The 16,262-nt window shown below is 33.7% G+C and overlaps 1 protein-coding gene across 4 annotated transcripts; it reads left to right on the forward strand.

Annotated features, from left to right (window-relative positions):
* Nucleotides 1–2,538: 2,538 nt before the first annotated feature.
* LOC127119965 (uncharacterized) lies at nt 2,539–6,950 on the forward strand. 4 transcript variants are annotated; one of them, XM_051050346.1, is made up of 6 exons: nt 2,539–2,773; nt 4,260–4,467; nt 4,635–4,734; nt 4,920–5,006; nt 6,183–6,359; nt 6,687–6,950. In XM_051050346.1, exons 2-6 carry the CDS (start codon nt 4,460–4,462, stop codon nt 6,831–6,833), a joined length of 519 nt encoding a protein of 172 aa, XP_050906303.1. In that variant the 5' UTR covers nt 2,539–2,773; nt 4,260–4,459; the 3' UTR covers nt 6,834–6,950. The 4 variants fall into 4 exon arrangements, 2 of the variants coding, with proteins under 2 accessions (XP_050906303.1, XP_050906302.1); XM_051050345.1 differs by having other exon boundaries at nt 4,291–4,467; XR_007802939.1 differs by having other exon boundaries at nt 4,291–4,467; nt 4,630–5,006; nt 6,687–6,788.
* Nucleotides 6,951–16,262: the final 9,312 nt, after the last annotated feature.

A 16,262-nucleotide genomic window follows, 5' to 3' on the forward strand; every position in this document is an offset into this window, starting at 1 on the left:
TGACCAAATCCAATATTCAATCCATATAGGACACTCCGATTCTGGTGAAGTAAAATAACCACCCGAAATACCAATGAGTCGGTTTGGAAAAACCCATTAATTTTCGAGTTAGGTTAGGTTGGGCGGTTGATTGTCCAAACAATTTTTTTATTTTATTAATATTAAATGACTAAATGATGAATCATCATATTTTTTTATAAAAATTATTCAACATTTTTTATCTTAAAAAAATTAGATAACATATTTTTACTATTTTTTTGAATCATAAAATAATAAATGATAAAATCAACTAATAAAATTTATCATAAAATAGTAATAACAAACTAAAATTACATGACATAGAATTTGTGTTAGTATCAAGATAACCAATGAGAAATGTATCAAAAATTAGTTGAAGTCATACTTCACTAAAATAGTAAATGTTTATTAAAATTGCAACAACTAAATTAATATTCATCAAATTCATTAAAATTGTAATAATAAGGGTCTCTTTGAAACACTTTTCAATTTTAGTTCTTAAAATCTGTTTTTCAAATCTATTTTAAAAAACTAGTTTTAAAAAGAAAATTAATTAAAAAATTGTTTGATAAACTAGTTTTTAGAAACTATTTTTAAAAAATGAAAATAAAAAAACTTGTTTGATAGTCTAGTTTTTTAATAGTATTTTAAGAAGAGAATAAAAATATATATTTTATCATCTACTTTTAAAATCTATTTTTTTAATAAAATATTACAAACTTAAGAAAATTAGTTGATATTTATTCGAATACAAATAATTGGGTAAAAGCAATTTTTTAATTTTACAAATCACATAAACATTTGATGAATATTTTTCTTTATTTTTTATTACTATTTTTAACAACGTTTCTCTTAAACAAAATAGGAATTAATTATTTCCAATAACTTTGATAATTTTTAATAGTTTAAAATTTTTAAAAATATATAAAGTTGTAATGACTATGAAGAATGTGATATAAAGTATGAAGGAGAAACCATTGTGTTAAAAAAATAATAAAACCAAAATAAAATAAAATTAGAAGAACATTAAAAAAAGAAAAAAAATAGTATTAATAAGAAATCGCATTGGACCTGTCGATTAAACCGGTCGAATAAAAAATCAAAGGGGTCATTGGTATGGTTCGATTGGTGGATCAGATAACCTATTAATCAATGAGAATTGGCCAAACCAATCAAATCGGTAAAAGTTGAAGAACCAACGATTTTTATAAATCGATGGATTAACTACTTGCTCTTTTTTCACAAAACACGACGCCGTTTTGATAAAAAAAAAATTAAAATATAAAAAGATTTTGCTTAAAACTTAATTGGAATATCTTTCACCCCTTAAATCTAATTTGTCTAGACAATGCATTATATTGTTATTCGAGTTTATTTTATTTATATTTGTATTATGTACTATTTTGTTGTGTGTGATGATTATGTTTAGAATTTGAGTTTAAAGAATGAATTTGTTAAATTATGATATTTTAAAATCTTGAAAATTTATAGGTGTCATGATTTTTTTAGAGACTGGATCATTTGGTTCGACCAATTTAATAATTATACATTTTCTTCATGGAGACTAGTTTACGAATAAACCTAGATTAATCTGGTTTAATAATTCGGTTCGACCAATGACATAGTGGTTCGACCAATAAATCACTAATTCGGTACTCTTATTGATTTGATGACCAATCTAATTTTCAAAATAGTGAATAAATTTATTTAAAAGTGAATTTTTATTATTTTAAAATTTTAAAATAAAATTAAGAAATATAATAATAATAATAATAATAATAATAATAATAATAATAATAATAATAATAATAATAATAATAAAGTAAAAAATGGGGTTGCACGTTTAATAGAAAAAAATGTTATATAGTGAAAATAATTAAGAAACACAAAAGAAAATTAACTAAAATAAATAAATATATTTGAAAATATTACTTATGCATAAAAAAAACATACTTAAATAAAAAAAATATCATATTCTTTCAAATATGTTTTTCTATCTTATTTTTAAAATACTAAAAACTGAGAAGTAAAAAGCAAAATACAACTAAGGTGTTTTACTTTTTTGCTTTTAAAAACTAAAAAATAGAAAAGAGTTTTTAAAAACACTTTTACAAAATATTATATTCAAACAAGTTTTTAAGTTTTAAATTTTTAAAAACTAAAAAAGAGTTTGATTAGTGGGTCTGTGGGTTTTTTTAGATTGGATCAGGTTTTACTCGAAATCCGATTTTTTCAATGAGTTTTTTAGTTTTTAAACTCATATTCACCCAATTAATCGATCCAACCGACTTTTTTTGGATTTGTTTGAATGAGTTTGATCGGATTTTGTGGGTTGACCCAACCCATGTACACCCCTAGATAGTTTAACCTTTGTTTTTGTGGGTTGACTCAACCCGTGTCCTCCAAATTTCTGATATAAGCATACATATTTTAAAAATATGGATATTTAATGAAGGGTTCCAAGTATTACTGGGGTGGTAGGTTTTAAAAATAGGTGATGTAATCTAAAGCCGAAAAGAAATATACTAGGCCCAAGTAATGAGCCCAAGTTAAACTAGATTCACGTTAACGGTCGTTATCGTTAATAATGAATCAATGGTGAATTTAAAACAGAAAACACCCGTTTTTTGGTCTTGTTCTTCTTCCTTGTTTTCTCCGATGTAACCAAAATCTACGCAGTTTTGGTCTGAAAAAATGGCAGCTTTATCAAGTTCCATTGCCATGCCGATGAATCAACAGACCCATTTTATGTCAGGTGTTGAAAACCTCTTCCTTTCTGTTATTTCTTCTCTCATTGGTACTCCGTTTTGTTGTTTATTTTACTTTGACTTCATTTTTTATCATCAAATTGTGATTTGATTAGTTGTATTTGTTAGAAACTGTGCTTATGTATGTAAGAATTCTTGTGTTGATTTACATGTGATGCCCTCTATTTCTTTGTGTGTCTGTGTGTACGTGGATCTATATTATAGTGTGAGTGACATTTGTGTGGTGAACAATTGTGATATAGAGAAGGTGAAAAACAACTTAGGAATAATTCACTTTTAGAAACAATGATTGTTTTAAAAAATTTGGGTAGTTTAATGGAAATGATACATTTAGATTGATTTTTGTTACTGCAATTAGAGGGGTCAAAAAAGCCCTAAATGATAAAGTCCTAACAATTAGGCCCCTATTTGGTCTCATTTTTGTAGGCCCCCTACTAAATCAATAACTCTTTGGCCCCTTATTTTTAAGCCCCTCATATTTTTGTTTTTTAAAGGGCTGAGGGGCTCAAAATATAATTTATTTGAAACAACATATTTTATTTTTTTAAATAAATATTTTGGAAAACTATTTTTTTTCCGAAAAAAACCTTATTTTAAAAAAAAAAATCATTTTTTTAAATAAAAAAAAATCATTTTTTTTTAAAAATAAACATAATCGATTTTTTTTAAAGTATTAAATTTTTTAGTTTTTTTTTAAAAAAATGATATTTTTGAAAAAAAAATAAATAGATTTTTTTCGTAAAAAAACTGATTAATTTTTTAAAATGAGAAAGGCGGTTTTTCTTTAAAAATAAAAAATCAATTTTTTTCGAAAAAAAGTCAATTCTTTTTTAAAAGAAAAATTATTTTTTTCGAAAAAGAATATCAATTTTATTTTGAAAATAAACAATCGATTTTTTCGAGAAAAAAGTCGATTTTTCTTGAAAATAAAAATTTTGATTTTTTTTGAAAAAAAATTTCAATTTTTTTTGAAAAAAAAATTTAATTTTTTTAATATATAAAAGAAGTCGATTTTTTTTGAAAAAAAAAAGCTGATTTGTTTTTCAAAAAAAACCCGAATTTTTTCGAAAATAAAAAAAAACTGACTTTTTTCGGAAATAGAAAAAAAAGTCAAAGTTTTTTCTAAAATAAAAAAAAGCCGATTTTTTCCAAAAAATTAAATAAAAAAGTTGATATTTTTTGAAAAAAATGATTTTTATGAAAATAAAATAATAAAATAATTTTTTCTTCAAAAAAAATGCAACTTTAAAAAATGATGGGGCTTTAAGACTTTACTTAAATTTTATGGCATTTAGTTTAGGGGGCCCTATATATTTTGGGGCTCATTTATTTTTAGAATTTTGGGTCCCCTATATTTTGGGGCCTTAAAAGTTAGGCCCCGGCCTCCTAAATTGACGGCTCTAACTGCAATGGTGAATGTTAGTTTATTGGAGTTTAACATATTCATTGCCCCGGTTTCTGTTGATTTTCCAGGAAATCTGATATTCAAGTTATTTAATGTCAGGTTCCATGTAGAAGCCAGGTGATACATGCTTCTTGAAAATGACCTCCACTAAACCTTTTCCAGGTTTCTCCATAAGAGCTAAAGCGTCACGTAGGTCGTCGCTAATAGCTCGAGCAAGGTAGAAAATAACACATATCTTTCTGATGTATTTACATTAGAAAGCATAAAAATGGTGAGGTAATAACAGAATAATCCACAAATGTTCTTTTTATTTTTAGTTCCATTATTTTCTTGTTCAGTTATATCTTATGTCTGTGTCATTTGCTTGATTAAAATCTTGGTGCAAAGAAGCATAATATCATGTTAACTTTGTAGTGTTTTTTGAATCTCTATGGCTAGTATAGTGGCGATGATGGAAGACCGAGTAGTGGAAGTATTTTTGTTGGTGGATTTGTATTAGGGAGCCTAATTGTTGGAGCATTGGGTTGTGTTTATGCACCTAAGGCATGTTTGCACAACCAAAATTATGCATTTTTAACCCTTTTCCTTTTTTTCTAGTTAAGGAACCACAAGATTTTGTAGTTGAAGACACTTTTTTATATGTTGCTCTAACTTCATAATATGTTTAACGAGTTCATAGAGTATTAGAAAAGGTATTGTCTTTGACTTTCATGTTATGAACTCTGTAGATAAGCGAGACACTAGCTGGAGCAGACACTAAAAAATTAATGAGGAAACTTCCAAAGTTTATATATGATGAACAAAAAGCTCTCGAGGTCAGAAATTATACATGGCGCGACGTTACCTTTTATTTAAATAAATGCATGCTGGTTGAGTGTGTCTGATTGTGTGTGATGGAGGAACAATTTCAGTCTATATTTAGTACTACAGAAAATTCAATTTAACCTCATCGCCACATAGTTATAGCATGTGTTTGGGATAGCTTTGCGTTGAGCAAAATCGCAGCAGAAAACTATGTCACAGTGGAAGCTTAGCTTATACGCTATAGTATTTTCATGTAAACTGCACTTATATCTCTCATTTGTATATTATACCAACCTGAAACCTCTTGATGCAACCTTCTCTCCCTCAAGGTTTCAAGTTTTGGTTTGTCTTCCCTGATTCCTAACACTGAGGACAATACTTCCACCTCTGTAATCAATAGTGTTATAGCAACCCCTAGGTGCTAAGTGAAACCCTGCTGCTAAAATGAAGCTCATGAGAAAACCCGAATATACCTTGATCTTGTAGCCTTTTCCTTTGGTTTATTAACTTGCAGCCTCCTTTGGTTTTTTAACTTGTATGTGTTTCCTTTAATAATAGAAAAGATGGCGAAAAATAAATTTAAGTCTTTATGTTTCTAAAGAGAAGATCTCTGTTGGTAAGGAGTAGTGGCAGAGCTAGAACATTTTACATTTTTATTGAGGGGGCCATAATGTACAATTGAATTAGATTATGAAAATTTCGTAACAAAATAATAATTTGTTTGATAGCATAGTAGAGAGTGCAGGAGTTAATTTGTTTATGGACATAGGTTCAATTTCCTTTAGTGTAATTTTTTGAAATAAAATGATAAAATTACTAATCTTTTAGTGGTAAGGATCAAGCTTGAGACCATTGACTGGAAAAAATTACTCTGTAACTGCTGCACTTTAAACACATAGTTTATTATAACTTGTACATTACCCCCTTATAATGTAAAAAGTTTTGGGGTTAACCATGGCCGCCCCATGTTCTAGCTCTGTCCCTGATAAGAAAAGTAGATCAGATGGAGAGTAGTTAAACAATTAAAAGTAAAGAAAAATTTAGAAATTTATAAGAGAAATCGTTAAAAAAAGATTTTGAGATTGACGAAAAGGATAGAAACATGTTCTTTGTTAGAACATTATGGTGTAATTCGATCCATGTAGTCAACTGCATTTAGTGAGATAAAACTTGATTGTTACATGCAGATCCATCTATCAACTAGCTATCCACATGATAGTTTTAGGAGCTACGTGCCCAACGTGGGTCTGAGTTGTTCCTCATCTGATCAATCATGGCATGCTGAAATAATGACATGGCCAAAGCAGGAAACCACATACCCCACTAGCAATAGCACTTGTGGTAGGATCCTGAATCATGACAAGGTATCGCAATCAGATTAGGGCTATGGGGACAATCAATGCGTCCTCCCACTTATAGGATCGTGAATCTAAAGTGACTTATAATTTGAAACTGAAGTTGCATTTAACAGCAGATAACTATATTTAACATGTAGTTGGGAAAAAGAAAATCTTTATTAATTATCTAATATATTAGGATATAAATTGAACTAATAAATATTTTGATTTTTGTGTTTTGATCATTATTTTTATTTAAGTGTGTTTTTCAGTTTATATAAATCTGTCATGTTATTTTGTCATGTAAACTACTGTAGTGTAATTCATTTGATTTTTCTGCTATGAATAAAACAGAAGACTCGGCAGATGCTAAGTGAGAAAATAGCACAACTGAATTCCACCATAGATGTTGTTTCTGCACAGCTGCGACCAGATCAAGTCCAACATGAATCTGCCAAAGTCTCAGAGGAAATTGGAGTTTTTCCACATAATAAATTTTAACTTTTATTTTCCTTTCTTTCTTGTTGGTCATGAAATGTGATTTAAGTTTTACAAGTGAAATTTTGTGATCACAATTAACTATTTGTTTTTATAATGGTTACAGACGTTAGTCCTAACTTATTATAGAATTATTTGGTTTTGATTTTTAGAAAATGACAGCATCAATAATGCATGGGTTTAGATTGCATTAAAGAAATTAAAAATGTAGTGTTCCAATTTGAGGTTGATGTCTACAAATTGGTTTTTGGAACATTGAATCTATTGTATTCATTCACTATATGTAATTATCACAACTTCAAACTCATTCGGAAGTCAGTTTGGTTGGCTGAGTCCAAGTTGAGAGGGTACTAACTCTGAGGTCTACGGTTTAAATCCTAAAACAGAAAATATTAGAATTGGAATTTTAATTAAAGTATATATATATATATATATATATATATATATATATGTTTTGTTAGTAAGAAAAGAGATGAGAAGATAAGAAAAAGAAAGAAAGGAGGAAAAAGGAAAAGAGGAAAAAGTTTGGAAGTGGAAATCAAGGTTTGGATCATCAAGAGGTGTGTTCTAAGTAGATTTGATTTTGGGGGGAAGATTATCATGAAATGGGATTAGGGTTTTGTGTGGTTTGCTTTGATCATAAAAGTTGGTGTTAATACATGATGTTGTTGTTGCTTTACATACTTGCTTGTGCTAACCCATGATATTTCGTGTTATTTGGGTGTAATTTGATGATATGTGATGATTATGTGGCTAAACTTTCCTTCATGTTCCGTTTTCCTACTATATGGTTTATGTCATTCTCGCTAGGGAGCGTATCAGTTCACAGAACATAACTGTTTTGCTAAGTTCGCTATGCGAGGATAGGTCTCGCTAGGCGAGGAGATGTCTCGCTAAGCAAGTCAGTGGAAATTGAGAAAATGTCATTTTGTTTTCTCTCGCGTGAGCTCGCTAAGCGAGGAAGAGGAAATCTCCAGCTTCGAGCTTTCTGCCTCGTCTCACTTGGAGCCCTTTAAGCGAGGGTTATGATGTTTTGAAAAAAATCATTATTTTCCTTGTTTCTATCCTAAAACGATAATCTTAGTTCTGATTGATATGAGATCGGATACGTTGGAATAACGTTAATTTCATGTTATGAAATGTTTGAATATGTTATAACATGATGGGGTATGGTTGGAAGGGTTAGAAGTTAAAGAAGAGGCTTTTAAAAGTGAGATTTTGGGGATTTTTGTCATGTCATTTTTGCTCAGTGACTGCATTTCTCGCCCAACGAAATCTGCAAATATGAAGAATTCTAATAGCATTGGAAATAGCTGGCGAAAATTACCAACAATTAAATAAAATACTCTAATTATAAGTTTGAGTGTTATAACTCTCCTCCATTTAAAAGGATTTTCGCCCTCGAAAATTATCAAGACAAAGAAGCTCATCATCAATGTTGTCAATCATTTGGCTATTTCTAGCATTCCATTTGTATTTTCTTTGCATCCTGAACACTTATTTGTTTTTAAGCATTGTTGTTTTCTTTTAATGGTAATATTAATGAAGTGATCATGCACTTTCTGAATCAATCATGTCATATTCACTCATTTTTCATTTATATCAAAAACAAAAAAATATTTCTCATATTCATTTTCTTTATCATATTTTTGTTTAGCAAAGATTTGAGAGAGGATGATGAAAACAAATTACCCATAATTGTTGTGGTGTGCTTTCAAAGAGAACCTTGACGATAATGTAAGACATTGTTTCAAATCCCCAAAGACCGAAGAGATAAGGAGTTAATCCCCAGTCAACCACTTTGAGTCTAGAAGTTGGTGTTTCTTTCAGATTTAAAAATCCCGAGTCTTAACCAGGGGCATGGTAGTTGTGTTCAGATAGTTTGATTGTGCATTCGATCTTCAAGAGAATCCATCAATCTTTACACATCCTTTAAAGAGGTTCAACCACATGTTACTCTTTGCACACATCTTAAAGTGTCGAAGAAGCTGAGAAAAGCTAAAATTTATAGTGGTTGTTCCTCAATAACCAATAACATGGCAGTCACAATCTTTATAAAAAAAAGAAAGAAAGAAAAAGCTCGCTAAGTCGAATACCACAAAGGAAGACTTAAGCAAAAAAAAAAACCAGGGTATCCCAGGGGACTAAAAGCTTCAAAGAAGGTGGTCTAGGCAAAATTAGGGATAAATTATAGAGAGGTTATCAAACCCTCAACAATGAAAAGAAAATTAAGGTGACTGTCATTTCAAGAAAAACTCATCTTGAATCTTCATCTTCACCCTTATACCTTTGAACCATCTTAGAAGTTGAATACGTGTGTCAATTTATTTGAACGTAGGAGTGGAGATCGTCAAGAAAAAGGGGTGGCTTAAAATTAATTTTTTAGCCTCATATCTGTAACACCTCAAAATTTACCCTCCTTTCTTAGGACTAGCTTAGCATATTGCATTTCATTTTTAGGACATTAGTCATTGCATCTTTGCATATCATGTGAACAATAAGCAAGTCATCCTCCTAAGTCTTGCTCAGAAGATAAAGAGGTTAATAGATTCAAGCTTGAGGGTCTCATGAATTGATCACTAGCCATCTGAAGGTTTGTGCTTCAATTAGGGTTTCTTGGTTCCTCAAGGAGATTGATCTTTATCTTGGTTGAAATGGTACATCACCATCATCATGGTCTTATCATCACCAAGAAGTTCATTGTGCCTGATCATGTGCCTTGGGATTAGGGTTTTGACCTCTAGTCAACCCTAATTAGTTGTATTGTGCCAATCAGGGTTTCTTCAAGGAGATGAGGTTTTTATGAGATGGGGATCATCATATGGTTTTAATGAGCTTGTGAAAGCTAGGGTTTCATTTTGGAGCCATTTCATCAGGAGATTGAGGCTCAAATTCATCTGTGCATGACCAAGTCATCTATCAATTGAAAAAGTCAACTGAAAGTCAACTGTTGGATTTGGAGGTGGGAAGTGATTAGAAATACTTCATTCATGTTGAAACAAGTCTCATTTGACATTTCAAACATCAACATTGAAGAAAATAAAGTCAGGACAAAACTTTCCAAAAATAGAAAGTGACTTATAATTTGAAATTGCCAAAAATGGAAAGGTTTTCTCCTCAAGATTACATCATCTTGAGATTTGGAGGTGGGAAGTGATTAGAAATACTTCATTCATGTTCAAACAAGTCTCATTTGACATTTCAAACATCAACATTGAAGAAAATAAAGTCAGGACAAAACTTTCCAAAAATAGAAAGTGACTTATAATTTGAAATTGCCAAAAATGGAAAGGTTTTCTCCTCAAGATTACATCATCAAAAATGCTTCAAATGAAATTTTGTTGAATATGAAAGTTGTAGATCTTGTTCTCCCATTTCCAAAAAGTCCAAGATCATGAATTTCTCATGTGTGGTTGAAGAGATATGGGTCAATCTTGGTCAAGTGAACATTGAACTTCAAAGGAGCATAACTTTCAAACCATAAGTCCAAATCATGTGGCTCTTTTTGCAACATTCTTGTTTTAACTTCTAGTTTCCAAAATTGGCATTACATGGCATGCATTCCATTCACATAAATATTTGAAAATTCAATGCATTTTTGAAGGGAAAATTAAAATTTAAAAATAAGGCATTGTTTACACATTCTATCAATTCCATTGGCCTTAAAATAATATTTTGAGAGAAAATGAATGCAAATTCGTGCACTATTCACATGCCATGCCATGCATAAGGTGAAAAAATAATTTTTGCAAAACACCTCCAAATTAACCATTTTTCATTAGCATTTGATTAGGACTTAATTAATCATGATTAGTGAAGCATATATAACACAAATCATAACAGAATTTTCACAATTCCCAAGTTTGGATCTAAAATTCTCAAAGTCTCTCAAAATTCTCTCTCATTTTTTCTTCACAATTCTTCAATCCAATTGCATTTTCCTTGCCAAATTCATCATCTAGCATCATCATAGAGCAAGATGCAAGCAAGAATCACATGAATTCGTGGAGTTTAGAAGCATACATGAAGCTTGTGCATCAATGGTGAATTTCAAATTCTGTTGAATCAAGGCTAATTGGACCTCAAGACTTCATCCATACACTTATACAAGCTTGCTAGAACACATTGGAAGCATTGCAAGGCGTTGAAACCACACGAATCGAAAGCTGCTCATCAAGAGGTCAAAAATTCGAGTCTCTCTTTTCTTGAAATTTTTGTGCTAGACTTGTAGATCTTGTTTATGTGAGCATGCTGAGCTTTGAACCACTGAAAACCGTGCATTATTGAGTGAGTTTCGAATGTTTGAAGTTTGAGGCATGAACTTTAATTTACTCGATTTGATCATGTTTTGGTGTTATATGCTTAGTTGTTAGTGGATTTAGAATGTATGTTGAAAGATCTACCAATTCATATGATCAATTTTGGAAACTGGAAAAAATGTTCATCAATGTTGTTAGGGTTTTACTGTTCATCGCGTATGTGTATTCTGGAGAAGATGAAGTTATACTTTAGGCAACGGTTTTTGGTGGTTCTAAAGCGTGGCCTTAGGCACGCGCTGAAGCTGGACTTTTGGCAACGGTTTCGTGTGCTTCTAAAACGTGGCCTTAGGTTGGCGCTAATGCTGCGCTCCTATTGGCTGCATGGAAATCCCATGCAGCGCGCCTAATTCTCCTTTTGAAAAGGGACCGTGTTCGAGTCCTGCCAGGCCATGTGTTCATGTTTCATTTTCATATTTTCTCCATGCTATCTCCACATGCTCTTCATGCTTTTTTTTAATTTTTCTTTAACTTTCAAAAATCACAACAAATGGAAAATTGATCCAAAAAATATGGTTGTTTTTGCATTGTGTCACATTTTTTGTCTAGAATTTTATGAATATTATTTTGCAAATTGTGCATGGCTGTATAATTTTTTGTGCTAGGGAATGTTAACATGTGTGCATTTTGGACATTGCTTTGCTATATCATTTGTGAAATGCTCAATTCTTATCCAATGCTCATGAACTTTTACATGCTTAAACTAGACATCTTGATGGACATTTTGGTGTTGAGTTTGCATTTTTATCAATTGCCATTGATGAGTTATGATTTTTCTAAGTTAGGTGTGACAATTTGTGTCACACCTTGTGATGTTCATCTTGTGCTATGTGTTTACCCTATCAAATGAATTCCAATTGCCATGATTTTTTGTATGATGTTTGATATGAATGTTGTGAATGATCATGAATTTTTCTGAAATTTTTGGATTCATTTCTGATTTGGTTGCGATTTTTCTTGCTGGATTGTCATTGGTGAGCTTTTGAATAGTCATGATTTTCAATGATTTGTGAAATGCTTGTGCTTTATCATATGGATGTGAAATTTTGCACATTGATTCTAGACATATTGAAGCTTATTTTGGCTTTGGTTTGAAGTTTTTGTCATGTTTCATTTCTGTTTTAGGCTTGTGCTAAGTTGATGTACCAAATTGTGCCTATTTGTGCTTGATTTTGCTTACCTTGACTTGATGAATTTGATTACCCTGCTTAATCATGTCCAAATGCTCTAATTTTTTGTGTGATGATCATGTTGTGTGTTCTGTTTACCCATGATTTTTGCCAAAAATAATTGAATCATTTTTTATTTATTGTGCATTTGTTCATTCTGTTGTCTCAATGTGCTTTCAATGTGCTTTCAATGTGCATACCTTGCCATATTTTGTTCATGAAATGAAATTGGTAATTGATATTGATGTGGGATTTTTTGGATGATGTTCTTGATGAATTGAAGTTGATCCATGTCAATTTTCATGTTCTATTTTGAATTTTTTCTCCCTCTTTGACCCTAGGCCTTGACCTAGTGGTTTGTCTCATCTTTGAGCTTTGATTTCAGGTTGAACATCCAGGTTATATGGTTCATGATGCAATCTCACTTGAGCATTTGATGCTTGCTTTTGACTACTAACATTGTGTGTTTTGTAGGGTTGCTAACTCATTTGAGTTTGAGTTGTGGCTTATGCCTTTGCTTATTGGGTTTGACTGTTGATATTCATGTTGTCTGTTTGTCTGTATAGTTGAACTGATTTGTGTGATGTTTCAACAGGTACATAAGTTGCTTAAGTTCAATTTGAACTTGTTTTTGCTTGGTTGCTTAACCAATGAGGTATAATATCTCTGACTTCATGTAGTCTGGAAGACCTGTCCTGTTACTTGGGCATGCACCTGTCTGAAGCCCTCCTTAAGAGGCAATGCTTGTGAATGTTTATCTTTGTGCCAAGCAGGAAAAGTCCTTTGATAAGGCAATTGGCAGATAAAAGAGATGTGTAATCCATCTCCTGCTATTCTATGTGTCATCCACTTTGTTCACACGCCTTGTGTTGATGCATTATGGATATTAACCCAAGATCTTTGTTGAGTCAGTCACATGTGGAGAAGAGTTCCAACTTTCTGAACTCCCACTTTCATTTGTCTGAAGCTCTCCCAGGCCAGGGATAAGAGTTGTGAGGTCTTACCCTCACTTCCCATTTCATCTGCTTCACCCTAACTCTCAATGTTAGGGTTAAGAGCTAACTACACCCGATTCCAGTTGGCTTGTGTTTCACAGCCTAACCTTGTGTGAGCCCACTTTGTTTGTATATAGTGTGTGCTAATTGTGTGTATGTTTGCTTTGCCTGTTTAGGATAGCTTGCTGCCTGTGCAAGTTAGATAGAAACCTCAACCTAGGACCATGATGGATTACATGATAACTATTAGGCTCGAGTCAGTCTCCCTTCTAGTTTGTCATTTCCCAGTCTCTGGTTAGGAGAAAGTTTCTCCCCTGTTAAGGGGAACTACGTTGCCCTGATCCTCATACCAGATGAGGTACGTAGGCAGGAGGTTGTACGAGACCTCTCTGGGCACCCTTTTTCTTTTTGTGTGTGTTTGCTTGACAGTTATTAAGCTCGAGTTCCAGACTCCCTATTAACTTGTTTGTTGGTTTTCCTTCTTGTGTGTTAGGAGATGGATGTAAGACCAGCAATTGGCGGTCCGTATCCTATTGGTGTTTGTTGTGTGGATTCCGATGTAAGTCCAGCAATTGGCAGTTGGTTTCCTGTGTGTGTTTGTTGGTTCGGAGTCTGATGTAAGTCCAGCGATTGGCATTCGGTTTCCATGTTTTCCTGTTTGTGTGTGTTTTGTTTCGGCGTGCGTAAGCCGAACTACGGTAGCTCTGATTCTCATTCCAGATGAGATACGTAGGCATATGATGCGATATCCTAGCGAGCCCTTTCCCCTCTTATCCCACATGTGTTGTTTCCGGTGTGTGTGTGCATTCTTTTAAGCAGTGTTTAGCAACCTTTCTTCTATCCTTTTGAGCGTGGATCCCGTCGAGTACGACGGATGCGTAGGGGTGCTAATACCTTCCCTTCGCATAACCGACTCCCGATCCCATCTCTCTTTGGTCGCGAGACCATGTCTTTTCCAGGTTTACTTCGAGCGTTTCCTTTCCCTCTTTGGGATAAATAACGCACGGTGGCGGCTCTGTTTGTTTTGTTTTAGCCCGCCGGTTGTTTTTCGCGGATGCGACAGTTGGCGACTCTGCTGGGGAAATAGAGAAGTTGACCTCTTGCTGGTCCATCTTCCCTAAGCGAGTCTCTCCTAGCGCTCTCTAGGATAGTTTAGGTTGCTTGTGTTTCTCTATTTATTGCTTTTGTGATTATTATGTTGTGTATATATTTGCATAAATGTTTGCATGCATCATACTATCATTGTGTTGTCTTCTGTACAGGTGGTTTCTCTGATTTGGGGTGGGTGTTCTGAGTGGGGCTAAAACCCAGGCCCGAGTATACACCTAGGATTAGCGTGGTCTCATGTTGCCTCTCATGTTAGGTCAACATGTTTTGGGCGACGTGACATACCACAAGCCGGACGAGGTTCTTTGAGGGAGCTCTTCCTTTGTGGAGTATCCACTTTGGTTGAGTAACTTCATCTGAACTATTGACTTCGGTGACCGATCTTTCCCGGATCTTTGGTTTAGACGATCTTAAGAGAGCTGCAACGGCACACCCGAAAGGGCAAACCCGTTGAGTATCTTTGCCCGATTGTCAAGACCATTATCCGCCTTAGGATGACCTGATTAGAATTTACCTGTGAGGGGAGGGTTGATTCTTACAGATGCATGTTCTGATGGTGACTTTGATGGTGACTATTGGTTCAGCCGTTGATCAGAGTCTTATTTATAAGTCGGATTTATGGATTTATTTCCAAGACGCCGGAGTTCTGTCCACGGTATTTATCAGTGGGGATCCGTTTATTTCAGGATTCCCCGGGCTGGTTCAGAGGGTCTTATGGTTATCTGTTCAGAGAACTTTCTGGTGATGATGGTGATGTATCTTCCGTTCCGTTTATTTCGGAACTCTAAGCCGGATTTGTGGTTACATATTCCCTTAGATGGTCGTGATCAGTTCAGAGGCCGTAACTCAGTGCAGTAAATGTTCAGATGACTTGGAGGATGGCACAGTGCATTGCATTCACGCATCAGCATCATCCAGATTTTGCATTCATCGGCATCTAACTCATGTCTATCCATACTCAGGGTACATTCTCGATTGAGATTCTGGTTGAGAGACATCCTGATGTCAGAATGTTATTGTCGAATTTTTTATCCGTCTCGATGAAGCCAGAATCGAAGGAAAGAGTGATCCTCATATGGATAGACATTGCATTCATGCGTGAGTCATAATAACCTGTCTTCTGTTTTGCAGGTGTCAGTTTCTAACATGTTTGGGTTTACTCAGGAATCATTGCTCGCGCACGCCGACTCATTCCCTTGCACACAACTCGTCCGCACAGATACTTTACCAGACGCAACACACCCAAATTGATGGATACTTCCAACACAGACATTCTCGAGCTGAAAGAAAAGATGGGAGAGCTGATCAATATTATGCAAGGGTTCGCCTTGGGGCAGAAGGCGTTGGTTGAGAAAGTGGAAAAGCTCGAGCGGGCTTCGGCTGCCAACAGTGGTAACAACCTTGAGGGGGTCTCCAACAGTGGCCTTGGTGGTTCTAGGGATGGTGGTGATCCCAGGAGGAAGGCTGCTGATGATGTGGTAATCAATAATGCTGGAGGCTTTGGTTTCGCTGCAGGTGGTGGACCCGGTAATATGGGCAATAATGTGAAGGTTAATCAGTTCCCTCCTGTCATACGGTGAACTGACTTTTTGTGTTTTGCTTTTAATCGCAATGTCGCGGATAGCAAGAGTCGCCATCGACTTTTCTTTTATCCAATAAGGAAAGGTGGAAAAGAACAGGAAAGACCTTAGTTAGATTTTGGGTTCGGGAGGTACATTATACAAAGGGAAGGTGTTAGCACCCTTTGTATCCATGGTTATCCATGGGCTCTTAACTGCTTGATCACTTATGTTTGTCTGGAAAAAGTGGTGGTGAATTGTTTAGAAGATGTTTTGAAAAGAGAAT

The sequence above is a fragment of the Lathyrus oleraceus genome, chromosome 2 (assembly GCF_024323335.1).
Source record: "Lathyrus oleraceus cultivar Zhongwan6 chromosome 2, CAAS_Psat_ZW6_1.0, whole genome shotgun sequence".
NCBI lineage: Eukaryota > Viridiplantae > Streptophyta > Magnoliopsida > Fabales > Fabaceae > Lathyrus > Lathyrus oleraceus.

Excerpts from the sequence above, each read along its gene's own strand:
- LOC127119965 (XM_051050346.1), top strand. Across the intron at positions 4,735-4,919 it reads GTTGTGTTTATGCACCTAAG|ATAAGCGAGACACTAGCTGG; the intron begins GCATGTTTGCAC and ends TGAACTCTGTAG. Across the intron at positions 6,360-6,686 it reads GGATCCTGAATCATGACAAG|AAGACTCGGCAGATGCTAAG; the intron begins GTATCGCAATCA and ends TGAATAAAACAG.